Raw genomic sequence first — 22,733 nt, forward strand, 5'->3', positions numbered from 1 at the left:
GGATCGGAGAAAAAGCAGGCAGGAAAAAAATGAGAGAGAGATAAGATTTCTAAACAATAGAAATCTTCAGATAAAGTTCAGTTCAAGCAAACCTTTCTTTCGTCTCATTCTTTCTACCAGCACCAACGCTGAGAAAGTGTCTTGGGGTTAAATCCAACAAATACCAACCACATAAAAGGCTGCGTATCCAAAGAAATCTCTTCACAGCAACCAGAACTTCGCTTGCTCCGTTACCAACTGAATGACAGTTTCCCTTTCAGCTGCAGCAGAGAAACGCGACAAAGACCATTTCGATCTCAATTTCCTTTTTTGCCTTTTTTTGTAATTACTCTGAACAATAATTCACATTACTGCAAGTTAGCCAAGACATGCATGACCTACTTAAACAAGTTCTTCTAGCAAAATACAAAATCTCCTCCACTAACCTAATTACAGACAGATTCAACAGCGTTTTTCTGCACAAGATTAAGCAGAAGCTATGGGTTAAAAGCCTAACATCAAAAAAAGCCAAGTGTTCTAACACACTGTTTGAGAACAGGTGTTATGCACAGTACTACTAAGACTTTAAAAATTCTTTGAAGGAAAATAGAGGGGCTTTCAGAAAGAGAAACAGCCTCTTGAAGCATACTGAAATGCTACGGACATGGCTGAGAGATAAATGAAGAAAGTGAAGAGCAAAAAATGAAGCAGGCACTAGCGTGGAAACCACAAGACTGGTGAGTGTTGAGGCAAGTCAGAGCCATCATGGAGAAGTGTAACACAGGAGGAAATGAGAACCATTAAAATAATATAGCAAGAGGCAAGACTGCTGAAAGCTGCCAAGACCATTGGTGAATTTAATACTTGGCTCACTGTTTCTCCACCACTGCCCTTTCTAAGGAATTGTGCTGACAATAGGAGAATGTAGCTAAACACAAACTATTTTGATTTGTGGAGCATCCCCAGTCTTCCATAAGAAACTTCCGTACATGTACAAGCAGAGCAAGAGGCACTCCTTGTCCCGAATGACTTCCACACTCAGCAGGCAAATAGAGAAAGGGTGAGATGAGACACATGGAAAAAAGTGTCCCTGAGGTACTTTCTGAGGACCTAACAGTCTCTCCACCAGAAATCATTTTTAACACAGCTTTATATCCACTCATGAGGAGACTGAGCCCTATCCAGATATAACATGAAAAGGGGAGGGGGAAATCAGACAGGGGAGAAGAAAGATTCTCCTGTTTAAGAAGCAGGGGCCTTCCGCCTCTCAGTATCTTTCTTCGCTGGACCCCAACGGAAAGGGCATCAAGACCATGGCTGATAAATTCTGGTTTACTTTGGATGACAGCAGTGCCCAACTCACAAACCTGCACAGCGAGTTTGCCTATGTAAATATTACAGTGACTTTCTACGTGTCCCCCAGCACTTATGGCTTGGCAATTTCTATTCTTTACTTAAAGACTTCTTTCCCAGCCTTTCAGTTTTTTCTCTTTAGATTGCTGTGTCACTGAATACCTACCCCAGTGTCTGGGATACCAACACTGCATCACAAACTAACATATATTCATATACATACTCCATTAACTGTTTCCTCCATTCTGTTACACTCTACCCTACGAAAATCAGCATACAGTTATTATGTTGCATAGACTACATAGTCTCCCAACACAGACTTCAGGCACAGGGAAGCAAGAGTCCTCTGCAGTCCTTGCAAGTCAGCTACTATAAGGACTCAACTAAAAAAAAAAAAAAACCAAACCAAAAAAACCCGAAAAGTTAAATGAACCCAGAGTACTAATTTATGGAGAATGGAACAATACATTCCTACACAATAACTGAAGCAGTGATTATGAACTCAGGCTTTTGGTTTCCTTCAGAGCTACTGGATATCCACTTCCTTTTTAATTTAAGAGTGCCAGTGCTCAATCTCCCACCTGGTTTGCTTTCCACATGCAATAACCACACAGCAGCTGATAGTTACATCCATTCTAAGTATGGATGCTACATATTCTTTCAGAAAACACCTGACAAATACCTGTTTCCAGGAACTTCCCAAAACGGTGATTAGAAAATACATTTGCCAGGTCTGCAGATTAAGTTGAACTCTCCTCATGCATGCCTGGTTTGTAAACCAACTTAAAAGCAATATAACATGACTCTGTTAAACAGTGACACGCTTGGATATCTGATAGGCAAGTCTACGGACACCTGTAAATTTAGATCAGGTTTCCTGTGTTCTCCTTTCCACCTTGGCAGCTCAGTTTATTAGAGCAAACATTTCAGAATAGGGTAAGTCCTTTGGATGCATCGCTGCCAACTGAGACATTTTGCATCATCCCAGCAACACAGGCTTGACTTGATCAGTCCTGGTACTGCCAAGCGTTACATTTCGGACTTAGAGTGGGGCTAAATGAGACTCTCCGAAGTCTCCATACGTCTCTGCTCCCACGGGCTGGCAGGTGACCGTGAGGGGAGGCAAGGAGCTGGCCCACAGCAGGCCCTGCAGGGCTTCTGGCCAGAGCCTGGATCTTGGGCTGCTGCCCTCCTGCTGCTCCCTTCTGAACCTTGACCATCTTCCCGACTCCCAGCACAGGTGTGAACTGCACCTGGTAAAGCATTAACTTTGTTCTCTGTGTTAACAAAACAGGAGCTGCTCAGGTGCACCTGTTTGTGCGAGGTTACTGGCACGGCAAAGCTATAGGAGTAGACCTAAGAAAAAGACCAACTATGCTAAGGGGCAGATTCTCAGCTGCTATTGCAGTTGCGTGAAATAATACAGGGTTGAATTTTCTCATGTCAATTAGCCTTTGTTGTGGTGGATTTCTTCTTGCAACACCTGAGGTCTCTTGCTCAGGTCAATTTGCAGTCCCTGATGTAATGTGTTATCTATTAGACTTTTAAAATTAATTTTTCTCATGCTTTTGAAGCTTAAGTTTTTCTGGGTTTTGTCTTATGTCCTCTTATACACAAGCTGTCGCCCCATCGTCGGGGCATTCTCAAGTCCTCGGGAATCAATGTCAATTTCAGTGCACTACCTAAGAAGTCAGCATAATACCTGCTGACTCCTCTTGGAAATCTAGGATTTACATGGCTACCAACATACACTTCATGAAGCAAAAACTGCATGTATTTCAGCTCCAGTTGAAACAAATCCAAATAAACAGTGTAACACAGAGACTACAATCAAAAAAAGGTGACTGTTCCTCCTAGTGTTTCCCACGGCCTCTCCATCGTGACCTGGAGGTGGGAGACAGACCCACCTAGCACACGGCTGAACAGCAGCAGAACACCACAGCTAGGTATGTAGTTCTGCTACATGACCATGCAGACAACATACACATCCAGTCCAGAAGCATGGTTAGTACTGCAAAGAGATGCAATTAATCATTCTTGCAAACCAAATCTAAAGGGGGAATTAACAACTCCTATCTCAAGCACTGGCATTTAAGTATCTCGTTATCATGCACAGGAAGAAAGAATAGTTCAGAAAGATTGTGAGAAATGCTACAGAAAATGTCCCTGCTCATTGCAAGGGGGTTGGACTAGATGACCTTTACAGACAGGTCCACTCCAACCCAAGCTATTCTATGATTCTATAGACTTAGCTTATATTTCCCAGATTAAAAATAATTCCATTACTGAAAATATCTATCTTAATAGGCCAAACTATGAATCTTCAACTTAAACGTTATTTACACCTTAAACCATAGAGAGGTAAAACATGGAAATCTGTCAAAGATGCAAATGCTTCAGAAGAAATCTAAGCTTTTCTATTAAGTAGGTGCATGTTAAAAATTCAGTAGAGTGCAACAACTACCATCTCTCAAGTTGTCCAAGAAAAAAAGCTGTAAATATTCACAGCCTGCGTTAGGAACAAAGGCAGATCCTTGGCAGGAGTGCTCCTAGGCAATGGATGCAATACATGAAAGAAAAAAAAAAAAAAAAAAAGGACTAAACATCTAAGTGTCTCCATGCCACACTCTCCAAAAGGAAAACACTTAGAGTTTTACAGATGCAGAAAACAACCAAAGAATGGTCCAGGACTGACAGGAATGGTGTAGCCTTGTTTATGCCTAAAATCACATCTGATAGCATGGGAAAGATTCAGATGCAAAATCTAGTCTTTATGTTCAAGCACTGGCAAAGGGATTAGATATTACTGCGCCCCTAATTACACAGGCATGCGTGCACCACTCCTGCCTGGTCTTCCAATATGGGTGACATCTCTCATTTTTACCATGGATAATGAAAAAGAAGATACTGAACTTCACTCTAAAGAAAGTGACAGAGTTGGCTGGTTTGTATGGCAGGACATACCTCCATGTAATTCCTTTTGTAAAAATGACAGAATGATGGAATAAAAAGAACATGTGTTACTGACAGGTGTAATTTCACCCCTTCTCGAACGGCCACTGCTTAAAAGGGACACGAAAGCCTCAAACTGCTGAATGGGGACAGAAAAAAACTCAGACAGGACTAACATTCGTGGTCTCAGGGGAGCCGAGTCACATGGTTCCTGCGGTCTTCCACTTAGCTAAGGAGTCGTATGGATTTACAACATGCTCTGAAAGGACTTGATCAAAATTATTTTCACCTGCCTGTGGAGGGCTCCTAGAACACATTAGAGCATTTATAAACACTACCAGGAGTATGTCCGGAGGACTCCACAGCAACAGCATGCCCCCCTCACATCAGCAACACTAATTACTATTAAACAGTTCTTGTTAATCCATCTGATGCTAACAAGCTTAACCCTGATCCCACTGTGGTGAGCGACAGTTTCACAGCCAACCTCCATAGCACCAATATTCAACTGTCCATGAACAGAGACTTTTAAATGTCATTAACTATTGTTAGTATAGTAATGACAGTCAGCTCCTGCCAGGGCCCTGCCACGACAGATGTTATACAGTTACCTCACAGCAAAGTCAATGCCCCATTTGAAGGGAAGGGCAGAAATCAAAGGTAGGTGGGCAGGTTTCCACTCTGGAACTGAAGGCTGCCTGGGTCAGTCAAGTGAAGGGAGAAGAGGACCAAGGGGAAAAGCTCAAAGGAGGAAGAACCACTGTTAGTAACATGCAAGGGCAAGAGAGGGAAATCAGAAAGGCTACCCAATACAGAACGTGTGATTGTCCTTCCCTATCAGACAAAGCACAAGAGCTGGAGCATCTCATGACCATCATTCAGAGCACCCAGGGACTGACTGGGGCGGGGGGTGGGGGTGGTAAGGCAGCTTTCTAGAGGAGAAACAGAAGGTTCACAGCATCAGGCTCACACTCCCCGGACATGGGATATAAGCAAGAAGTACTCCTTGGAGCTCTACTGACTCCTAAACAACAAAACCGCTGTGATCTATGGAACATGCACTACTAGGTTTTTTTCTCTTGCTGAGTAACAGAACAATTATCTCCACTAGTTTAGAATATATTCTTTGACTGTAGTTGTTTATTTGACCATCAACTGCTATAAACTTACATCACATACAGCACCTCATCACGGCAGATTTTAACAGCAAGAACCTTTGCCAAAGACATTTGTACATATCAGCTTCTAGGTTATTATAACCTTCCGGAGAAAGCCCATTATCATGTTACAGAACGTTAATTAACAGCCAGTTGTCTCCTTGCATAGGTGATCACAAAATACAAAAGGAGATCTGATCCCTAATTTTAAGAACGTAGGTATTACCAGAAGCACTAAAAGACAATTTTTGTTTACAAAATACAAAGATGTAAAAGACTAAACCAAGGTCACCAACAGTAATGTTTCTGGTATATCCCTTTCTGCAACGACTGGATCCAAGGTCCTCTAAGTGCTCAAATGTTTATGAGCCCACAAGCTGATATTCATTAAACACTACCATACATTTTCCACAGAAGTAGATTGTCACAGCATTTTCACAGTGCAAATTGGGACCCTTCCGGTTGCAGTGATGTGAAAAATAGGTAACCTCAACATCAAGGAATGTACATACGCTACGCAAGAAAAACAGCCAACTTCATGAAAAACTCTGATATCTGGTTCTCCCCTTTGACTTATTTTCAAGCCAAGAAGGAGGGAGAAGGACTGTTTTACCGTTGGTATTCTAGTGTATTTTAGGTTAACAATCTGTTTTCTCTTGTACTGTTTTATTTGGCTTTTGTGGGACACTTACATAGTTGTTAGGAGTATATATGCCAACACATATGCTTAGAAGAATTTCAGTGAGGCAGATCCAACTCTCGAGTGCTTGTTTTTGTACGTTGCAGTTTATGATCCAGGACGGCCAAACTGAAAAAGGTTATTACAACAACAATGCTGACTGAACATCACAAAAATAGACAACAATAAAGCAATTAAGCATGAGAGGGCTACATCTATTTAAGAAATAATCTACAGGCTCTGCGAAAGCTAAGTACAGCAGAGTTTCTAAGATGCTGTCAAGAGCCATTACTTGAGCACTGCAGAAACACAGTGATTCCATGATCAACACGTCTGAGGAGAAGTTCATTCCCAGCACTGCTGCAAACTGCTTATGGCATGATGCAAAATAATTTTATTTGTCTCTCATAGGGAAAAATGCATCCCTTCTCCTTACTTACAGGATGCTGGTCAGAAGTCATTGTGATCTCTTCTAACTGTGCAATACCTAGTAAAAAGGGCCTGTGTTTGGGTTCTGCAATGCTATTTTAAATACAAATAGACAGATATTTACAAGTGTCACTTGTTGAAATTTAGATTAGCTTCCTTTGGAAGTTGATCTGTAAATGATAATGTTTCTCATAGTGCTCTCCCAGACAGCTCATTACACTATGTAGTTCTATGATTCTGCTGTTCTCAGTGAAAATTGTTTCCGAGATAAAAGACACCAGATAGGAGATGTGAAAAGTATACTCTTCCTCCCCCCCCCCATTGTTTTTTTTCCCCGGGGGAGCTGTTCAAAACTTACATAGTGGTGAACAAACAGGCTCTGCTGTATAACGAGCGCTGCAGTTTAAGCAAGTTTCAAACAGTTGGAATGAAATTTATAAACTTAACCACTTTTGAGATGCTTACATCTAACATTCCAATATAGCACTATTTATCTACAAGCACCGCAAATTTTGCTTCAAAACAAACACGGATCAAAATAAATTTCTAAAACACCCACAAATGCTAACCTCTCTCTTGCCCTTGCTTTTTCACTCGTATTGAGATATACACACTTGGCACCCTCCCAAATTATTGACAGGAAAGCATTTCATTTTCACACAATAGCATCTCGCCCGCCAGAGAGAATTTTCTGGACTGCCTGCCTTCATGTGAATTTTCACTTTCAAGAAAAACACACACAGAATGTAGATTTCACAAAACACATATCTATACTTTCCCTCCCTCATCAAAGACAGTGCGTGTCGTGGCCCTGCTACGACTGGCTTTGGAGCTAATGCACGTTCCCTGATCTTGGGAATCAGCTCTCAAAGCAGCCCCAAAGGCAAAAGCCTCCTTCAGAGAAAAGATCGGTGGAACCAAACAGGCACGACGACAGTCCAAAGCTCTTCAAAGACAGCCAGCTAGCTAGAAAGTGCTCCTTACAAGTTGTTCGGGGGTTGCAAAACCTTCAGAGTTAGCAGGTCTGCTAGAAAAGCAGCTCTGCCACGCTGCAATACCCTCAGCCAGGAATCCTCTCTGTACTGAGATTTTGGCTAAGCAGGAAGGTCGGCTAACATATAACATAGGGCTCTCATATTCCAAGCGAGTTCTCGAGTAAGTGCAGCATATTATTCATAACATATTCTACCTCAACTGCATCAGTGTAATTTCCACATGAAATGGAACGTCTCACGTATTGCCGTGTCACTACATTTCACGTTCCGGTAAGATAAAACCAATGTACGTTGTCTTTGTCATTCATGGAGGGTTTCAACTGATACATGTGGTTGACCTCAATTGTTTCCTAGGTCTACAAGAAATTACCTGTAAGTGTGCTTTATGCATGTGCTAGGGTCATTTATTACTCTACAATTCAAAAAGTATGTACCATAATGCAAGCATATGCTGTATTGACTGTTTTTGTAATGGTTTGTATTAGGAGGTCACTGAGTACTTGGCAAGAATCCGTAGGACCATCTGATGACTTTTTGATTCCACGTCACGCTACCACATGGCGCGCTCAGTAAACATTCAATCACAGTGAATCGCTTTGTCGAAAAGCAACAATTTCCCCTCATAACAACCTCTGTTCTCAGTGACGTCCAACAGTCCACAAGCACGTACAGAGTAATAAAGCTGTTCACGTTAACAGGCAAGGTGGCCAAGAATGTCACTCAAATGCTAAGGAGGGAAATATTTAGAAATATTGCATATAACATACAGAACACCATTAAAAGCCCATTAGTTCTCATTCCAGCTCTCTTATTATGCTTCTTTCAGTAACACTTTGAATGTCTTCTCTTACAGCTGGTTTTCACTGGGTCTCACTTATCAGACCATTAGTTAATTTGAGCAAATGAAATGATCTGTTGACAGAATAGCTGTTTATTTCATTCATTTCTACTAAAAGCTTTCACGCATCAGCTCTTTCCACCTTTCTCCATTGCTTCCTTTAGAGGTAATAATTTATAACGTGAAAGTCATTGTGTTTGGTAACATTAGGCAGCCAGATGGTTGGCGTTTGTTTTCTATAGCTAGGAACAGAGAAATAGTCCCATTGTAAAGGTTCAAGAGCTGAAAAGACTAATAAATACATGTGGGCATAATAATTTTTTTTATGTCAGTGACCAAAAAAGAAACTGTTTTTGAAAATATCACCATTTTTCTATGGGTACCATCATCTTTCACTAAGCTTATCCAGATATCTTTTTACCACAGTGCTTATTTGTTTTACACTAATACTACAAAACACATACAACCTGAAATACAATGCCAAAGAACAAACACTGAAAGGGTCTTAAAACACGCTCACGCTATTTAAGAAAATTCCAGTTAAATCACGTGTTATTACTTATTTACTGAGAACTGACAACGTGTTTCACAAAGGCACGCACAAAGGTTCATTTCACACGTGCCCAGCAGTGATAAAGTCATCCCTGTGCAGTTACATGTACCAACTTCCAGCTGGGATCTTGTGCTTTAATGTAACAACCCACTGGACTTACATTTACACCTGCAAAAAGCTACTGCTGAGAACATGAAGCAAACTAAAGGTCAAATTCAGCTTCCAGTTCAATACAGGAGGCAGCCAGTGGCAGCAGCAGAGAAATATCGAGATCAATACCGAACCCAAGGTCCTTATTCACGCTGAGTGGGGTTTTTTTCCATAGAATAGCACTGTCTCAAGAAATACTGTAACTCGGTAGTACACACACAAGGAGATGGGCTTCTGGCTCCATTTAGCTCAATGGTATCAAAATAATAACTGAATTCTGCAGGCGCATGACTTCAACCTCCATTTCCCAGCAGACGAAACACTACATTGACAGATGTGGTGAGCAGCCCGCTAGTACATGTCCTCTGCTTTGTACAAGGATCCTACAGAAAAACACCCCAGAGAACAAGCACGCATTCTGAAGGTAAACTTGCCATTTTATGATCTGAATTACAAGTTTTCAAACTGTTATGTTCTGACTTCAAACAGAGCAGTTTTTTCAGAATACTTAATAAGCAAAGGGCTACTGCAGAAAGCAAATTCAGGTTAGACAAATTTGTGAGCAAGTCAATGTCAGAGACCAAGAAAGTTAGCTTTAAAAAAATGAGGCAGACCAGCCACTTGAAGACCTTTTAAGTATAAGAGACAGAAAACTGGACTGGTTCATCCCACAGCAGCCACGCTGCCATTCCTCACTGCAGGAAGAGGTTAGAGTCATCCTGCTGACAAATCAGGCCTTTCACTCCACAGTCATCACGCTCGCCGAACCCCCTGCAACCCCCAAGTACGAGTAAACCCTGGGATCACCGTGGAGTGCAAATCACACATTTGAATTACTAAACAGCCACCTGAGGTTTCAGAAGACAAAATAAACTCCAGGAAATAAAAATTCAAAAGTCCAAGAGACCCTGTCAGTCCGAAGAGCGAGACGGTGAAGGCATCCCTCAGGAAAGTGCTACCTCCAAGCTCTACTGCTTTTCCTAGAAAGGGTAAGACAGCAGCTCAACTGCCTTTCCCATGGAAAGTGGAAATTATGGACAGCCACTCCTCATCTGGAGACAGCCAACGCAATACATGACAGGCTTGGGCTTATTTTCCACATGCCTAGAGAATGTCTAACAACAAACTCCTATAACATCACCTGAACCCTCCAATTCTTGACGTCTTTGCTAGAGGGAAGGCCCTGTCCCAAAATTCATCAATACTCCTTTTCAATCAATTAGAAAAGTTTGAGTCCCACAAGAGTCTTCTTCAAGCCCGAAAAACAATCAGAGTTCTTCTGTTAGGTAGAAAAGACATTTAGCCCTCCCCTGCCCCCCCCCCAAGTGTATTTTAGTCAGTGATTTAATATGACTATGTAGCATTTATGTAGTCACTTATATCTACATTCTTATCCCTCCTTTTTTTTTTTTAATTCACAATTTGAGAAGAATGTGAATGAACACATGACAAATTCCTTCCCATCAACAACTTACGCACACAACTCTGACATTCTTGGAAAACAAAAGCAAGTCTTCAGAAATATTTCTGATATGAGTTGTTAAATTATATTCGTGCAAGTACCCTGAATGTTGAGAATCAGTCTTCTGAATTGGCCAACTATGGCTACTTTAGGAAAACAAAATAGTGGGTTCGGTTTAATTTATTTATACTCTGTGATCGCCTGTTTGTCTGTGTTTTAGTGATGCTCTTTGATGATCCAGCAAAGCATTAGCCACTTCAAGGAGTTCTCTTCCTATTGAGCATTTTATTTCTTCAAGCTGATAGGCTACGATGGAATTTTTCCATTGCATGTGCTAGCATTTAACACATCCTACCGTCACAAATACAGTAAGATGAACTGCAACGTACGTTTGCTCTATATATCTATAATTGCATTTCTAACGCCACATATTTCCCCACTAAGACTAGTATTCTTTACTGGGTTGGCTATATTTAAGAAATCTACTAAAAAGCAAAAATTTGGCACTCATCTAGGTCCTATTCTGGAGAGACCTCAGGCTACATTTGCAAGAGCAGGACCTCAGGAATGTAACACTTGGAGCCAGAGACCCCTGTCCCCACAACGTACACATTTGGGGATTTTTACATCAAGCTAGCACTAGTCTGATCCCAAAAGCTGGCCATCTGTAAGAGGATGGTGCCCCCAGAGCCCGTCGTCTTGTTTAATGTCTCTTTTTTTCCAATTAACACCAATAAGTGCATTCCAAGATTTCTCTGCGACACAAGACCAACGTGTAGTAAGCAGGGCCTACTGAAAGAATTGTTTCAAAATCGCTCTCCTCATCCCAGCTCAAATGCTAATGTAGACACAGCGTCACATATGTGTATGCAATCACTCATCAGGCCCTCTAGAGCTTTATTTAAAGGGAACCCAAAACTCCTGCTGAGACAAATAAAACCAACTACGAGGTCTTTAAAGGGAGCTGAATTGGTCTCTTGAATTAACAGCAGTTAATCAAATTATGCATTTTGATCGGAATTCTAAGTGAACCTTGAGGTCTTCTGATGACAGCTAAAACCATTCAAATATGCCCCCTGTCTTGCCCTCAGCTGATCTTAAACATGACCATTTGCCACAGCACAAGTAATCTGCAGTTATTCACAGCTGTCATATCACTTAAATGGTACAATTCATGTATTCTACAGAATATACTCAGTTCTCCTAACCTGTGCTTCGCTTTTGATAAATTACAGAAAACAATGAAGAAATAAAAGATGGTCTATATTTCTCCTCTTTTTCCACCTGCTTTTCTACATGGAGTATCAGTTTTGCAGACTTCCAACGGAAGACACACACTATATCTATTCAAACAATTTTTAAGGGTTTAAAAAACCCCGCCAATCCACATATTACAGTTAAAATTATTTTTCCATGATACTGCACCTATGAGTTACAGAGAAGGAATCTTGGGCGGGGGAATAATAATTATATTAACTGGTCCTTTTTAAGATATATTTCTCCAGAACAGATTTGATAAGTTCAGTATGATTTTTTTTTTTTGTTAAGAGCTGTCTTAGCATGCTGTATAACATTTTAAGTAACATTCTTTGCCTGCTTTGTTAACTCCTTTCTGTAGCCAGTACTTCATGATCCTACAAGTGAAATCATAGAAATAGAACTACACCATAAATGTACAGCTGCCTTCCTAACAGCTGTTTTTGAGGTTCAGAGGACTCTGGATCCAACAGCCCTGTTTCCAAGTATTTCAAGTGCTTTTATACTCCATTACACCTTTCGCCAAACACAGATCAGCATACACCACACGAACAGTAGCAGTCAGTCACGCTTATGATTTCTGGAGATAAAAATGTCACGAAAAAAGGTTCTGCTTGTCATCTGCACAAGAAGTCTCAACAAGTAACATGATTTCCATGCAACCCCTACCCCCTTTTAATTGGGAAGAAATGCATACTAAGGCTGCAAGAGATGAAAGAAAAAGACTACATCTACATGCAGGAGACAAAAGTTTCATTTCTTTCATACTATACTCTTTCCAATGACATGGAATCTGATATGTATTTTGTATTTCAAGGGCAGAAGTGATCTGTTTTAAATTAAGTTACGACTACCTGCACAACTCAAGCAATTTCCAAAGCAATTTATTAAACAGACAAACGTGGGTTCAGTCAAAAGAGAAATAAACATTTCGATAATACCCTCTTTTTCTTGAGGGGGAACCCTTCATAGATGCTGGGAAACAGTAAAGGGAAAAAAGATCATGTCACCACAGTGTTGTTGGTCATGCACAATACAGCCTTATGCTTCATCAAAGTTTTCAACACAGGAAACAGGTATATTAGAAAGTGCTTAATTCACAAGTTTTTTCTGAGTCAGCTACCGCGGTTGCTTTGAATGGCTCTAAAGAAACAAGCTGTAACCAGTGCTTTCATACAGCTTCAATAAAACACATTTCAAAGCCAAAAAGGCCCAACCATCTAACTGCTTTCACAGCCAATACTCAGTGCAGAAAAAACTAAACAAGTTCCATTCTAGTAGGCATGAATTTCATCTGATCTCCTGGTTGTAGCTCTCTCAATTGAGAACAGGAGCATCAGGTTTTTTGTTGTTTTGCGGGGTTTTTTTTTTTAAATCCTTTTTTCCCCCCAGTCAGTGGAACAGGGGGAGGAAGGATGAATCCTTAGCTTACTAATGTCCTTAATTTTCCATCAACAGACTCCACGTAATTATTTGAAGTGCCTCAACACTTTTGATGGTGGCACGGATGCCTGCGACAACATAACTATAACTTGTTCCAATTGCCATGAAATCCAAATCCAGGCTTACAGGGTATCTATGTCTCCAGATACACCAGTGTAGCTGTGGTCTTCCTCTCTGCCACATCACCCCAAGCCCCTCCCAAAATATCAGCCTCAAGGTATTCACACAGTAACTGAGACTTGTCCTGGGACACAAAAAGGAGTTCCCAAGTATTGCTTAATTTCCTAAGGCTTTTGTAAATATAAACTACAATATCCACAGAGCCCTTAATCACCTTGAATAAACAAGTAATATTTAATGCATACCAGAGTATAGGTGAGGACTAGATAGGGTAAACGTACACCTGTGTAAAGAAGTTGAGACCTGTCTGCCTGCCGAGTTCATCAGATCATCAGACTTGCCTTGGACTTCAGGGGAATTCTCATTTATCAAAATATAGAGAATTCACCAGTACCTGGCAAAATCCATCAGTAGCCCGTTGTTACCTTACCCTACAGCCCCTGCTCATTTTTTAAAACTATCTTCTACCTCACACATCGTATTTCTTACATAAACTTTTCTGGATCAAGTTTTTGAATGTAACTGGTTAATGAGCAAATAAATGCAACACTCTTGTCATGACAGGGTCGTTTTAAATAATTAACCTGCCAGATCAACTTGACATATGGATGACCTGCAAAAGCCAATATGAAATGGAGAGGAAATAGGAACCCCAGCTCATCAAGCCACAGAGAGTGACCAAACACAGCTGAGAGAGGTTTGCCTTCCAGGCACAGTAAAGTGCAGTTTTCAAGACTGGATGTTTTTCAATGCTCCTCACCCCACTCTATGTGAGAAAAGGAGACATTTTACCCTGCTTTTTTGTTGCTTTTTTCCATTTTGATTCTGTTGGGTTAGGTTTTTTTGTTGTTTTTTTATTTGATTGGTTTTGCTCTGTTTTTGTGTTTTTTTGGTGTTGGGGTTTTGCTTGGGGTTAAACCTAAAGTGGTTTTTTTGTTGTTGTTGGGGGTTTTGGTACAAATAGGATGGGCTGGCTGTGTATTTAGAAGACACAAAAAGAAAATCATCTTCTGGCAGAGGTTGATTTCTAAGGGTCCAGACATACCAGCAGAGCTCCCACTGGCAACATCAGGTGAGAGCACTGACTCTGTTCATTGCACCTCCTACACGTAATACCCCTATCACTGTGACATGTAGAAGTGCTGCTAATCCTTAAATAAAGGGCTGAGCCTTGCCGTGGATAATGCCAGAGCAGAGTATTACTAAAAACTTTGTCAAGACCACACTCATTCAGCTTCTGAGAAGTGTTTCACATCCTTTTCTTTTCCATCTCCCATTTCTGCAGTAACCCTGAAGTCTAGCTGTAAAGCAGGTAACCCCATCATGTAGCATTAACTCCTGTTGTGCTGTGGACCACCACAACAGACAATCTTATCGTGACAACGCTGTCACATGGGTGCGGTAATTTTTGAGGTAGACCACAAAGCCTTACACAGACTGATCTGGATGGACTGAGAAAAATTAGTCTTACGTTGACCAGTCTTTTGTAAGGAATCCCAAGGATTTAATTAAATTGCTCCTTGGCTCAGAGAGACCCAAGTTGCTATTATCACGTGGTGCCATTCAAAGGAGGATAGGGAGTCATATGACGACTCCCTGCCATGTCTGTCATTTTTATTAGTCCAACTTGTGCAACTTAGAAGCAAGTCCCAAGGCTTGCACTGCCTTCATCTCAAAAGGAGTAGCAGGTTCTAGAAATCACATACTGAACAGAGAAGCACAGAAACCATGCAAGTCTCTCTCTCACTGAGCACAGACAGGATCCTGCAATGTAAACATTGCTTGGCAGCAGTTTTAGCTTTCCAAAGAGGCAGTGTTTTCTTTGGGTCGGCTGGTCTTCTCAGCAACCAGCATACATGGTCTTAGAGCCCAAGTGCAAACCCTAGAAATGTACAGAATTGTCTACAGCCCTAGTAATAATACAGGTGGCACTGTCCAGATTAAAAAAACAAACAGACAAACATGGTTTCATAACGGAATACCTTCTCTCTGTTGGTTCATTAGGCACACAATAGTAAAAACCAAAAATGTCTTTTGTGTGCATTCATGATTGCAGGCAACAGGTTTATGTTCTGCATCACTATTTGAAATGCATTCCCACATTAAGGTGTATTAAGAAAACATTATGGGGTCTCCTGTAAAACAGCAAACTACAGGAGAGTCAGAGTTGAGGCTGAAATTGCAGACTTGATATACTTCATTATATCTAGGTACGTACTGAATAGCTTGTAATAATACTCACTGTTCCAAAGACTTTTGATACATAACCAGAGGCTGTTTTGAGGGCCTAGAAATTGTATCACTGCAGGAGGCCTGGGAACCGAGACCACCTGTCTTCATTTTGATGGGACACTTTACTGTTTACTTTTTATTTTAAATTTAAAGGCTGGCCCACAATTTACCATCCTTCGTTTTTTAGACCCCCACATGTAACTCTCCAGACAGCACGCTAAAACCTTACTAGTGCTTTCTGAATCCAAGCTCTGCTTAACACAGCCGTGGTGGCTCCCACCTGCTTGTTTCAATAACCTCTGCAACAACAGCATAAGAATACACAGCACAAGAGCAGAGAGGAGAACCAAACTAGCTCCAACATATAAAGACATGCCTCAGAGCAGCAGAAAAAGGAAACAAACAAACAAAAAAATCACCCCAAAACCTCTTTTGGCTTAGTAAACCCAAGGAGTTTTAAAAAAAATAAAAAAAAAAATATTAAAAAAAAAAATCATTTTAAGCCTATGAACCTCTTCTACCTTTTTCTGTCCATGTTTCTCAGGGCTGAGTTTCACCCAAGGAGAGGAATCTCTAGCAGAAGCTTCCAGGAGTTCCCAGACTGCACTGCATCCAGTTTCAGGTGCTCAATGAATGCTACTGCACTGTGTCCACAAGACTGAAGTCTACTTTTGACCTCAACTCTTTCCAGTGCCCTCCTTAGGCCCTCGGTGGTAACAGAAAAGCACATTTCATTTCCCACTCCCAGATCCACGCAGCACCCCGTCAACACAGCGAGGGCACTGGAAGCAATCTGTGGAGAGGTCTCAGCCAGTCCAAAGTGCTGGGTTCTACATTAAGCCAGAAATACCTTTTGGTATAAACTGACAGCCCTCTTCGGCGCTGAAAGGGTTCTGCGTAACTCAGTATTGCCCCCATCTGTAAAATGAATAAATTACATTTCCTTCATAGGATGCTCTGAAAACTACAGCCAGAAAAGGAACTACAAGAGTAAGGTGCTACAATTAGCAATTGCCGTCCTTTTTTTCTTTTTAACATCATGGCAAACATGTAGAATAAGTCACAGAATGCTTCCATTTTCAAGGCTAAACCATCACGGCATTGTTCCACCCCACTTCATTTCTGCCATACATTTAACCTTTTGGGTCCCATTTCTCCCGTAGAAATCCCTAAATATCCCAAGAAGCACAGTTCCCAGGATATTTGTCAGGCAGCTGAAACCACAAGGTGTTTGAAGCTTAATGAGAAACCTTGCTCACATATGTTGTGGAACCACACTTCAGGCAGCATTTCCTCTGCAAATTCTAGAGATTAATTAGCTAGCCATAAAAGAATAAATATCAACCCTAGAATTATGGGAGGGAGGAAGGGGGGTTATGCTTTTACTTCAATTAGGAGAGTTCAAGGAAAGCAAAAAAATCATTAGTGTACACCTGATCAACTTCCTAAGCAAGCAGAACCAGGAAATAAGATCACAATCACTTCTGACTTCCAGAATGCCCAGCGCTGCCTTTGCAGTCACTTTTATTATTTTTCTTTAACACGAGAGGCAATCTAACAGACAGAAATCCAGGCTCCTGCTACACTAGAAAGAAGGCAAGAAACAGCACTGTTCTAGCTAAACACAGCAGTAAGACTAGGATGACCATTCTGGGCTCATTTTCAGTTGTGTTATGAAGTTTAAATGGAAGCAGATCAAACTTAAATCGTGAAACTCAAAACTTCCCTCCTCGTACAGCACACGGGCGCAAACTCTTCTTTGTGCAAAACTAAAGCTATTAAAAAGCCAAGGATAGAGGAGCATCCTCCCTTTAAACTGAAGGATATTGATCTAATTATATTTACGAGTGGAAATTTAAACTTCAGCAACACTGTCCGCTGAACATACCTACGTGAATGCAAGGGAGTCACAGGCAAAGCAGGAGAGATTCCCACGCAGCCTCTGCCAGCACGGTCCTGGTCAAGTAAAGCACTGGCAAGCACAGCGTACAGGCAGCTTGGCTAGTGTGTAGGAGCTGGCTGAGTCACGAGGCACATGGCCATATTCATAACACTTTCCTATGTTAGGCCCAACATATCAAGCACCCTACGAAAACTCAGCAGGGAAACTCCAATAGCACCCATGTTAATGAGTTTCAAAGAGATTCTTCCAACAGTCAGGCTGCATCTTCCTCTATTTAAAGCACACATGGGAACGAATTTTGCAAGATGGGAATGTACAACTTCTTATGGATTCAAAACACACTTCACTAAATGCTTTTCCTATTGTATCCTTGAGCTCAGCACTTACCTTTTGTAGGCTTCACGGCAGCATTTTCGTAGCCTATGCTTACTTACAAAAAAATTTACATCAACAAATTTCTAGGTTTCAAGAAATCTCTCCTAAATCAAACAGTCTTTTTCAAATGTTCCACCTGAAGTTTTCCTGTAAAATACTTTGTTTTCCTATTCAGATTAATTTTTAAGCTGTTAAGAAGATTGTGATCTCACAGGTACTCACAGAAATTTTTCCGCTACGATTGGCTTCTTCTCTTTCAGCCAGAGCCCGCAAGAAGTTACCTTTCAGTTCTTTTCCTACACTTGCTAGTGACCTAGGAAAAAAAAAAGGTACAATTATTACTATTTATTATTGCCACAGACTCTGGGTTCACGGTTGGGTTAAGTGTTCTGTAAATATAAGGAGACAGTCCTCAGCCTATCGTACCTAATTTGTCTATTGCCTGTTCTACTTTTACAAACCCTTAAACCACTCTTCAAAATTGATCACTACTGCACATGTACGATATAGCAGCAGTTTATCAAAAAGTGACTTCTGCTAACACGCATTTTCCCTTATATATCCAGAGTAATATAAGCGCTTATTTTTTATCTCCAGAATTACGGCCAAAGTCACGTTTTCATAAGAACACCAAATTTTCACAGTGTACCAATATAAATCTAAACAGATTTAATACTTCAGTCTTCAGCCAGCAACTAACCAAATTAACTACTACATACTTAAACTGCTTGGTGTGGTAGGGTCAATATAGTTTCTGTATCCTTAAGTACAAAGCGTGAAAAGAAAAACCAATTGGGCACGGGGGTGGGGTGTCAGTATGCAGGGAAAAAACAAACAAACAAACAAACAGGAAAGGATACCATACACTAAAAATTACTCGTCAGCCTTTGAACACAGTGCCCTAGAACTCAAACAGTCATTAAAAATAGAAAACACGCATCAGATGGACAGAAGTACTGAATATTGGACAAACCCTTCAACAAAAGTGTGACTGTTCAAAATGGTTTCTGCAAGTATCTTACCCTAATCTAAAGCCCTTCTCCATCTGCAGGGGTCATTGCACTCGCTCCAACGTACTCTGCACGAACGAGAAGGAAGTGGAGACTTCCTAAATCTTGCATTGAAGTGGCTTCACTGCAAACTTTTCCCCTTTTCATGTCTGAAGTAGTGAATGCTGACTGGAAAGTGCACTCTCAGGCAACCCAAGGCAAACCAGTGCCTCCAAGTTCAACACAGATCTACCTGAAAGGGGAAGGATTATTACATCCCCCCACTATCTCAATGTGAGCTCTGCAATAAAAAGCAGTAGCATTTGTCAATCTAAGTAGACAGAATACAGCATCAATAAAGATCTTTCTGTCAAGTGTATAATGTATCAAATTTCAAATAAACGAGTGCCACAAAACGTGAAAAATTCCCTTTGGTTAAGTTTTTCAATATAGACATGCACAGTAATGTCCTTCAACTGAGTGAAAAGCCTGCATCTAAGCTTCAAAATTCTGATGCAGAGCTATCAGGTCAATCTCTGGCCACTTAACCAGCTGTTATCCAGAAGCACCTTAGTTCGAAGCTGTTTCAGAAGTGCATCTGCCGCACAGTAAAAGTAAAAAATGAAAGACTAACATATGGATTAAAACACCTCAATTAATTAGATGTAAAAGACAGATAAGAAACAGAGTATTGAATTTTCCTTTTCCTGTCCAGTTAAGAATTCTAGATTCCCAAAGTATTCCTTTATCTAGCAGAGGTTATACTAAATCAACAGTAAATCTATGTTTAACAACTATTCTAGCCAACTTCACTTGAAGTCTCCGGCTACTGTTTTGAACCAGAAGGGTATGGGTGCCTGAAAGATTATGTTTTTAATCACTTAAATCTTATGTTCCAATAACAGACGTCACCTTTTCTTAAAAACCTTGTCTTCCTCCCATCCTTCAGTCACCAACAAAATAATCACTGACCCACTTGCAGAAAACTAAGATATATAAAACTTCCTTTTTAGTAAGTATCATTACTTCTGCATGAGAACACACTGAGACATGCCCGAGATCAAGCTGCACTGCTTCTGAAAAATATAAGGTATCGCTGGCTGGCCCTGTCTAGGCCAAAAATCACAGTGTTAAAACACTGTGTCAGGGTTTCGGCTGGGATAAAGGTAACTTTCTTTCAAGTAGCTGGTATAATGTTATGTCTTTGGTTCAGTATGAGAAGAATGTTGATAACACTGATGATTTCAGATGTTGCTGAGTAGTGTTTATACTAAATCAAGGATTTTTCAGCTTCTCATGCCCAGCCAGCAAGAAGGCTGGAGGGGCACAAGAAGTTGGGAGGAGACACAGCCAGGACAGATGACCCAAAACTGGCCAAAGGGAGATTCCATACCATGTGATGTCGTGTCCAGTATACACAGTGGGACGAGTTGGCTGGGGCGGGCCAGGCGGGGGCGGATCACTGCTCGGGAACTACCTGGTCATCAGTCAGCGAGCAGCGAGCAATTGCATTGTGCACCACTTGTTGTGCATATTCCAGTCCTTTTATTAGTAGTAGTACTAGTATTACTACTACTACTATTATTGTCATTTTATCGTCATCATTATTATTATTATTGTCTTATTACTTTCTTCATTTCTGTCCTATTAAACCGTCTTTACCTCAACCCATGAGTTTTACTCCCCTCCCTTCACACCCCACACCCCCCCCGGGATTCTCTCCCCCATCCCACTGGGTGGGGAGAAGCGAGCGAGCGAGCGGCTGCGTGGTGCTTAGCTGCTGGCGGGGGTTCAACCACGACACTTTTTCACCTAGCTTTGAAGAAAATCATCAAGTCCAGTCTGGCCAAAAGGGTTTCAGATTGGTACAAAAAGAAGCAAACAATGAAACACCAACTTGAGCAATAAAATATACTAACGTGCAGAGTAACCTTTTCACAAGAGATCAAAAGGTTCCTTAAATCGTTAAGGCACACTCAAAGAACCATCAAAGGTACGGGGCCCTTGGTTAAAAAAAGTCAGTGGAAGTAAAAAACGCCACAATTTTTTAAATAATCCTGTATAATTGATTGACAGAATTCCAGCTCGGGGTTTTGCTCTTTCGGGGGTTGGGGGGTGCTTTATATTATTCAGGGTGCAGCCCTCATTTTTTTTTCCAGCAACACCAGCGTATCTAAGGCTTCCGGTAGTTTTTAAACACACACACACACACATTCATCGTCTAAAAATAGATACCAAAGAGGAAAGCTACTCCACCGTTCATATTTAATACACCTACCTTCCACACATACACACTTACTCATTCCTGCCAAACTAAGTCTAGCACAGACAGGCACAATATCAGTACTCGGAGAAGTTAAATGGGTACGCTGAGCTCTGTGCTGGAAATTTCAGTTGGGGGCAGCTGTTGACCTCCCAAAAGAGCAAAGACAAAAGTTTTATTTTTCATGTGAATTTCCTGGGAAACCCAAGTAAAATACTTTCCACGGTCCAACTGTTGCTACGCGTGCGCTGCACCTAACCATGCTGGGCAGAGCTTGCTTTTCGTTATTAGTTTCTTCCTTACTGTTCTTATCTCAACCCATGAGTTTTACCTGTTCCCTTCTGATTCTCTCCCCCATCCCAGTGGGTCAGGGGGAAGTGACTGAGCAGGTGCATGGTGCTTAGCTGCTGGATGGCGTTAAACCATGACACAGAGCTAAAACACTGCAGGCGCACCACAGGTATAAGGCAGCAGCTTTTCACAATCCTTGAGATAATTCCAAAAGGTCATTATTGTGCCTTACTTGCTGTGTTGACTACCTGGGGTGTATTTCAGCAAGCCTAACTTCTGAAAGATGCAAAATAGGAAAAGGCATCATCTGATATGTATGTATTTTGTAAACACTAGTCTTAGCAACAAAGCCTCCCTTGCTCTATAGAAGATGCTTCAACATCTACAAAATGAAGAAAAAAAAAGAAAGCCTGGATTTGAGTAAAATAAATTAATTTTCCTACGGCCAGTGAGAAAAACCATCAACAACGATATTACGGCAGAATAAAACATTAGGAGTGCAACACATTATTGTTGAAGTGACACAGAAGCAAGATCACTTGGAGCAGAGCTTAGTATTAACTGGCTGCTTTTTTGTAACAAAAAGGGTGGTGGGACAGAAGGCCCCTGCCTCCCTCCGCCCCCCAAAAAAAAATCAAAGCAAGCAAAATAATTCTTGAGTCATATCAGAAAAACAAATGAAACATTTGTTCATTTAGATCAACCATTTTAGAAATATATCAACATCATTTTATCCTCACAACAATGTCCCTAACGGCCTGAAAGTAAAAGAAAAATAGTTCATGGGACCAGTGAGTGCAGAAGCAGAACACGAGATGTGTCCTCTGCATCAGACTCTTTACCTCTTTGAAATCCCCTGTTTTAAATATATACTATTACTATATATACTGTTACTGGATAAAGAATAACAGAAGGTATTGCTGTCAAATTTGAATCGCAAAGAAAGCGGAAGCAGGCTCAGGCTATTGCAAGGTAAGCCTTTATAAATTTAGAAAACAAGAGCGTTCAAGAGAATGAGGAGCTTAACACTTAACACTTGAATTCTAAAACTCCAGGACCTGGAAGCATCCCCCAGCATCTAAGCAAGTACTTCCTGACGTAGGGACAAAGAACTTCTTTGTATACCTTCCACTTTTTTTCACTGGCAAGGATTTACTCCTTTATTTCCTGCATGAATGTGTATGTTATTTCTTTGAGTCTTGGTCTTTTTCAGTTCTTTGCCCCTTGGGATGTGCATCGTGTACCTCGCTATCCCAGCTCAGAGATCCGTCTTTCCTCTCGGGGCTTGCCCACACAAGAAAAGTGCACCCATT

At 41.0% G+C, this 22,733-nt stretch overlaps 1 protein-coding gene across 1 annotated transcript in view; it reads right to left on the reverse strand.

The window, feature by feature from the left end:
- LOC104836826 (chromosome unknown open reading frame, human C4orf22) overlaps positions 1-22,733 on the reverse strand; it is a 228,034-nt gene that overhangs the window by 125,874 nt on the left and 79,427 nt on the right. Inside the window, exon 3 of the mRNA XM_010575580.1 lies at positions 18,100-18,190. Within this exon, the coding sequence (XP_010573882.1) occupies positions 18,100-18,190 (91 nt within the window). The remainder of the gene's footprint in view (positions 1-18,099; positions 18,191-22,733) is intronic.

The sequence above is a fragment of the Haliaeetus leucocephalus genome, unplaced genomic scaffold (genome assembly GCF_000737465.1).
Source record: "Haliaeetus leucocephalus isolate CR32 unplaced genomic scaffold, Haliaeetus_leucocephalus-4.0 Scaffold484, whole genome shotgun sequence".
In the NCBI taxonomy this organism is placed as follows: domain Eukaryota; kingdom Metazoa; phylum Chordata; class Aves; order Accipitriformes; family Accipitridae; genus Haliaeetus; species Haliaeetus leucocephalus.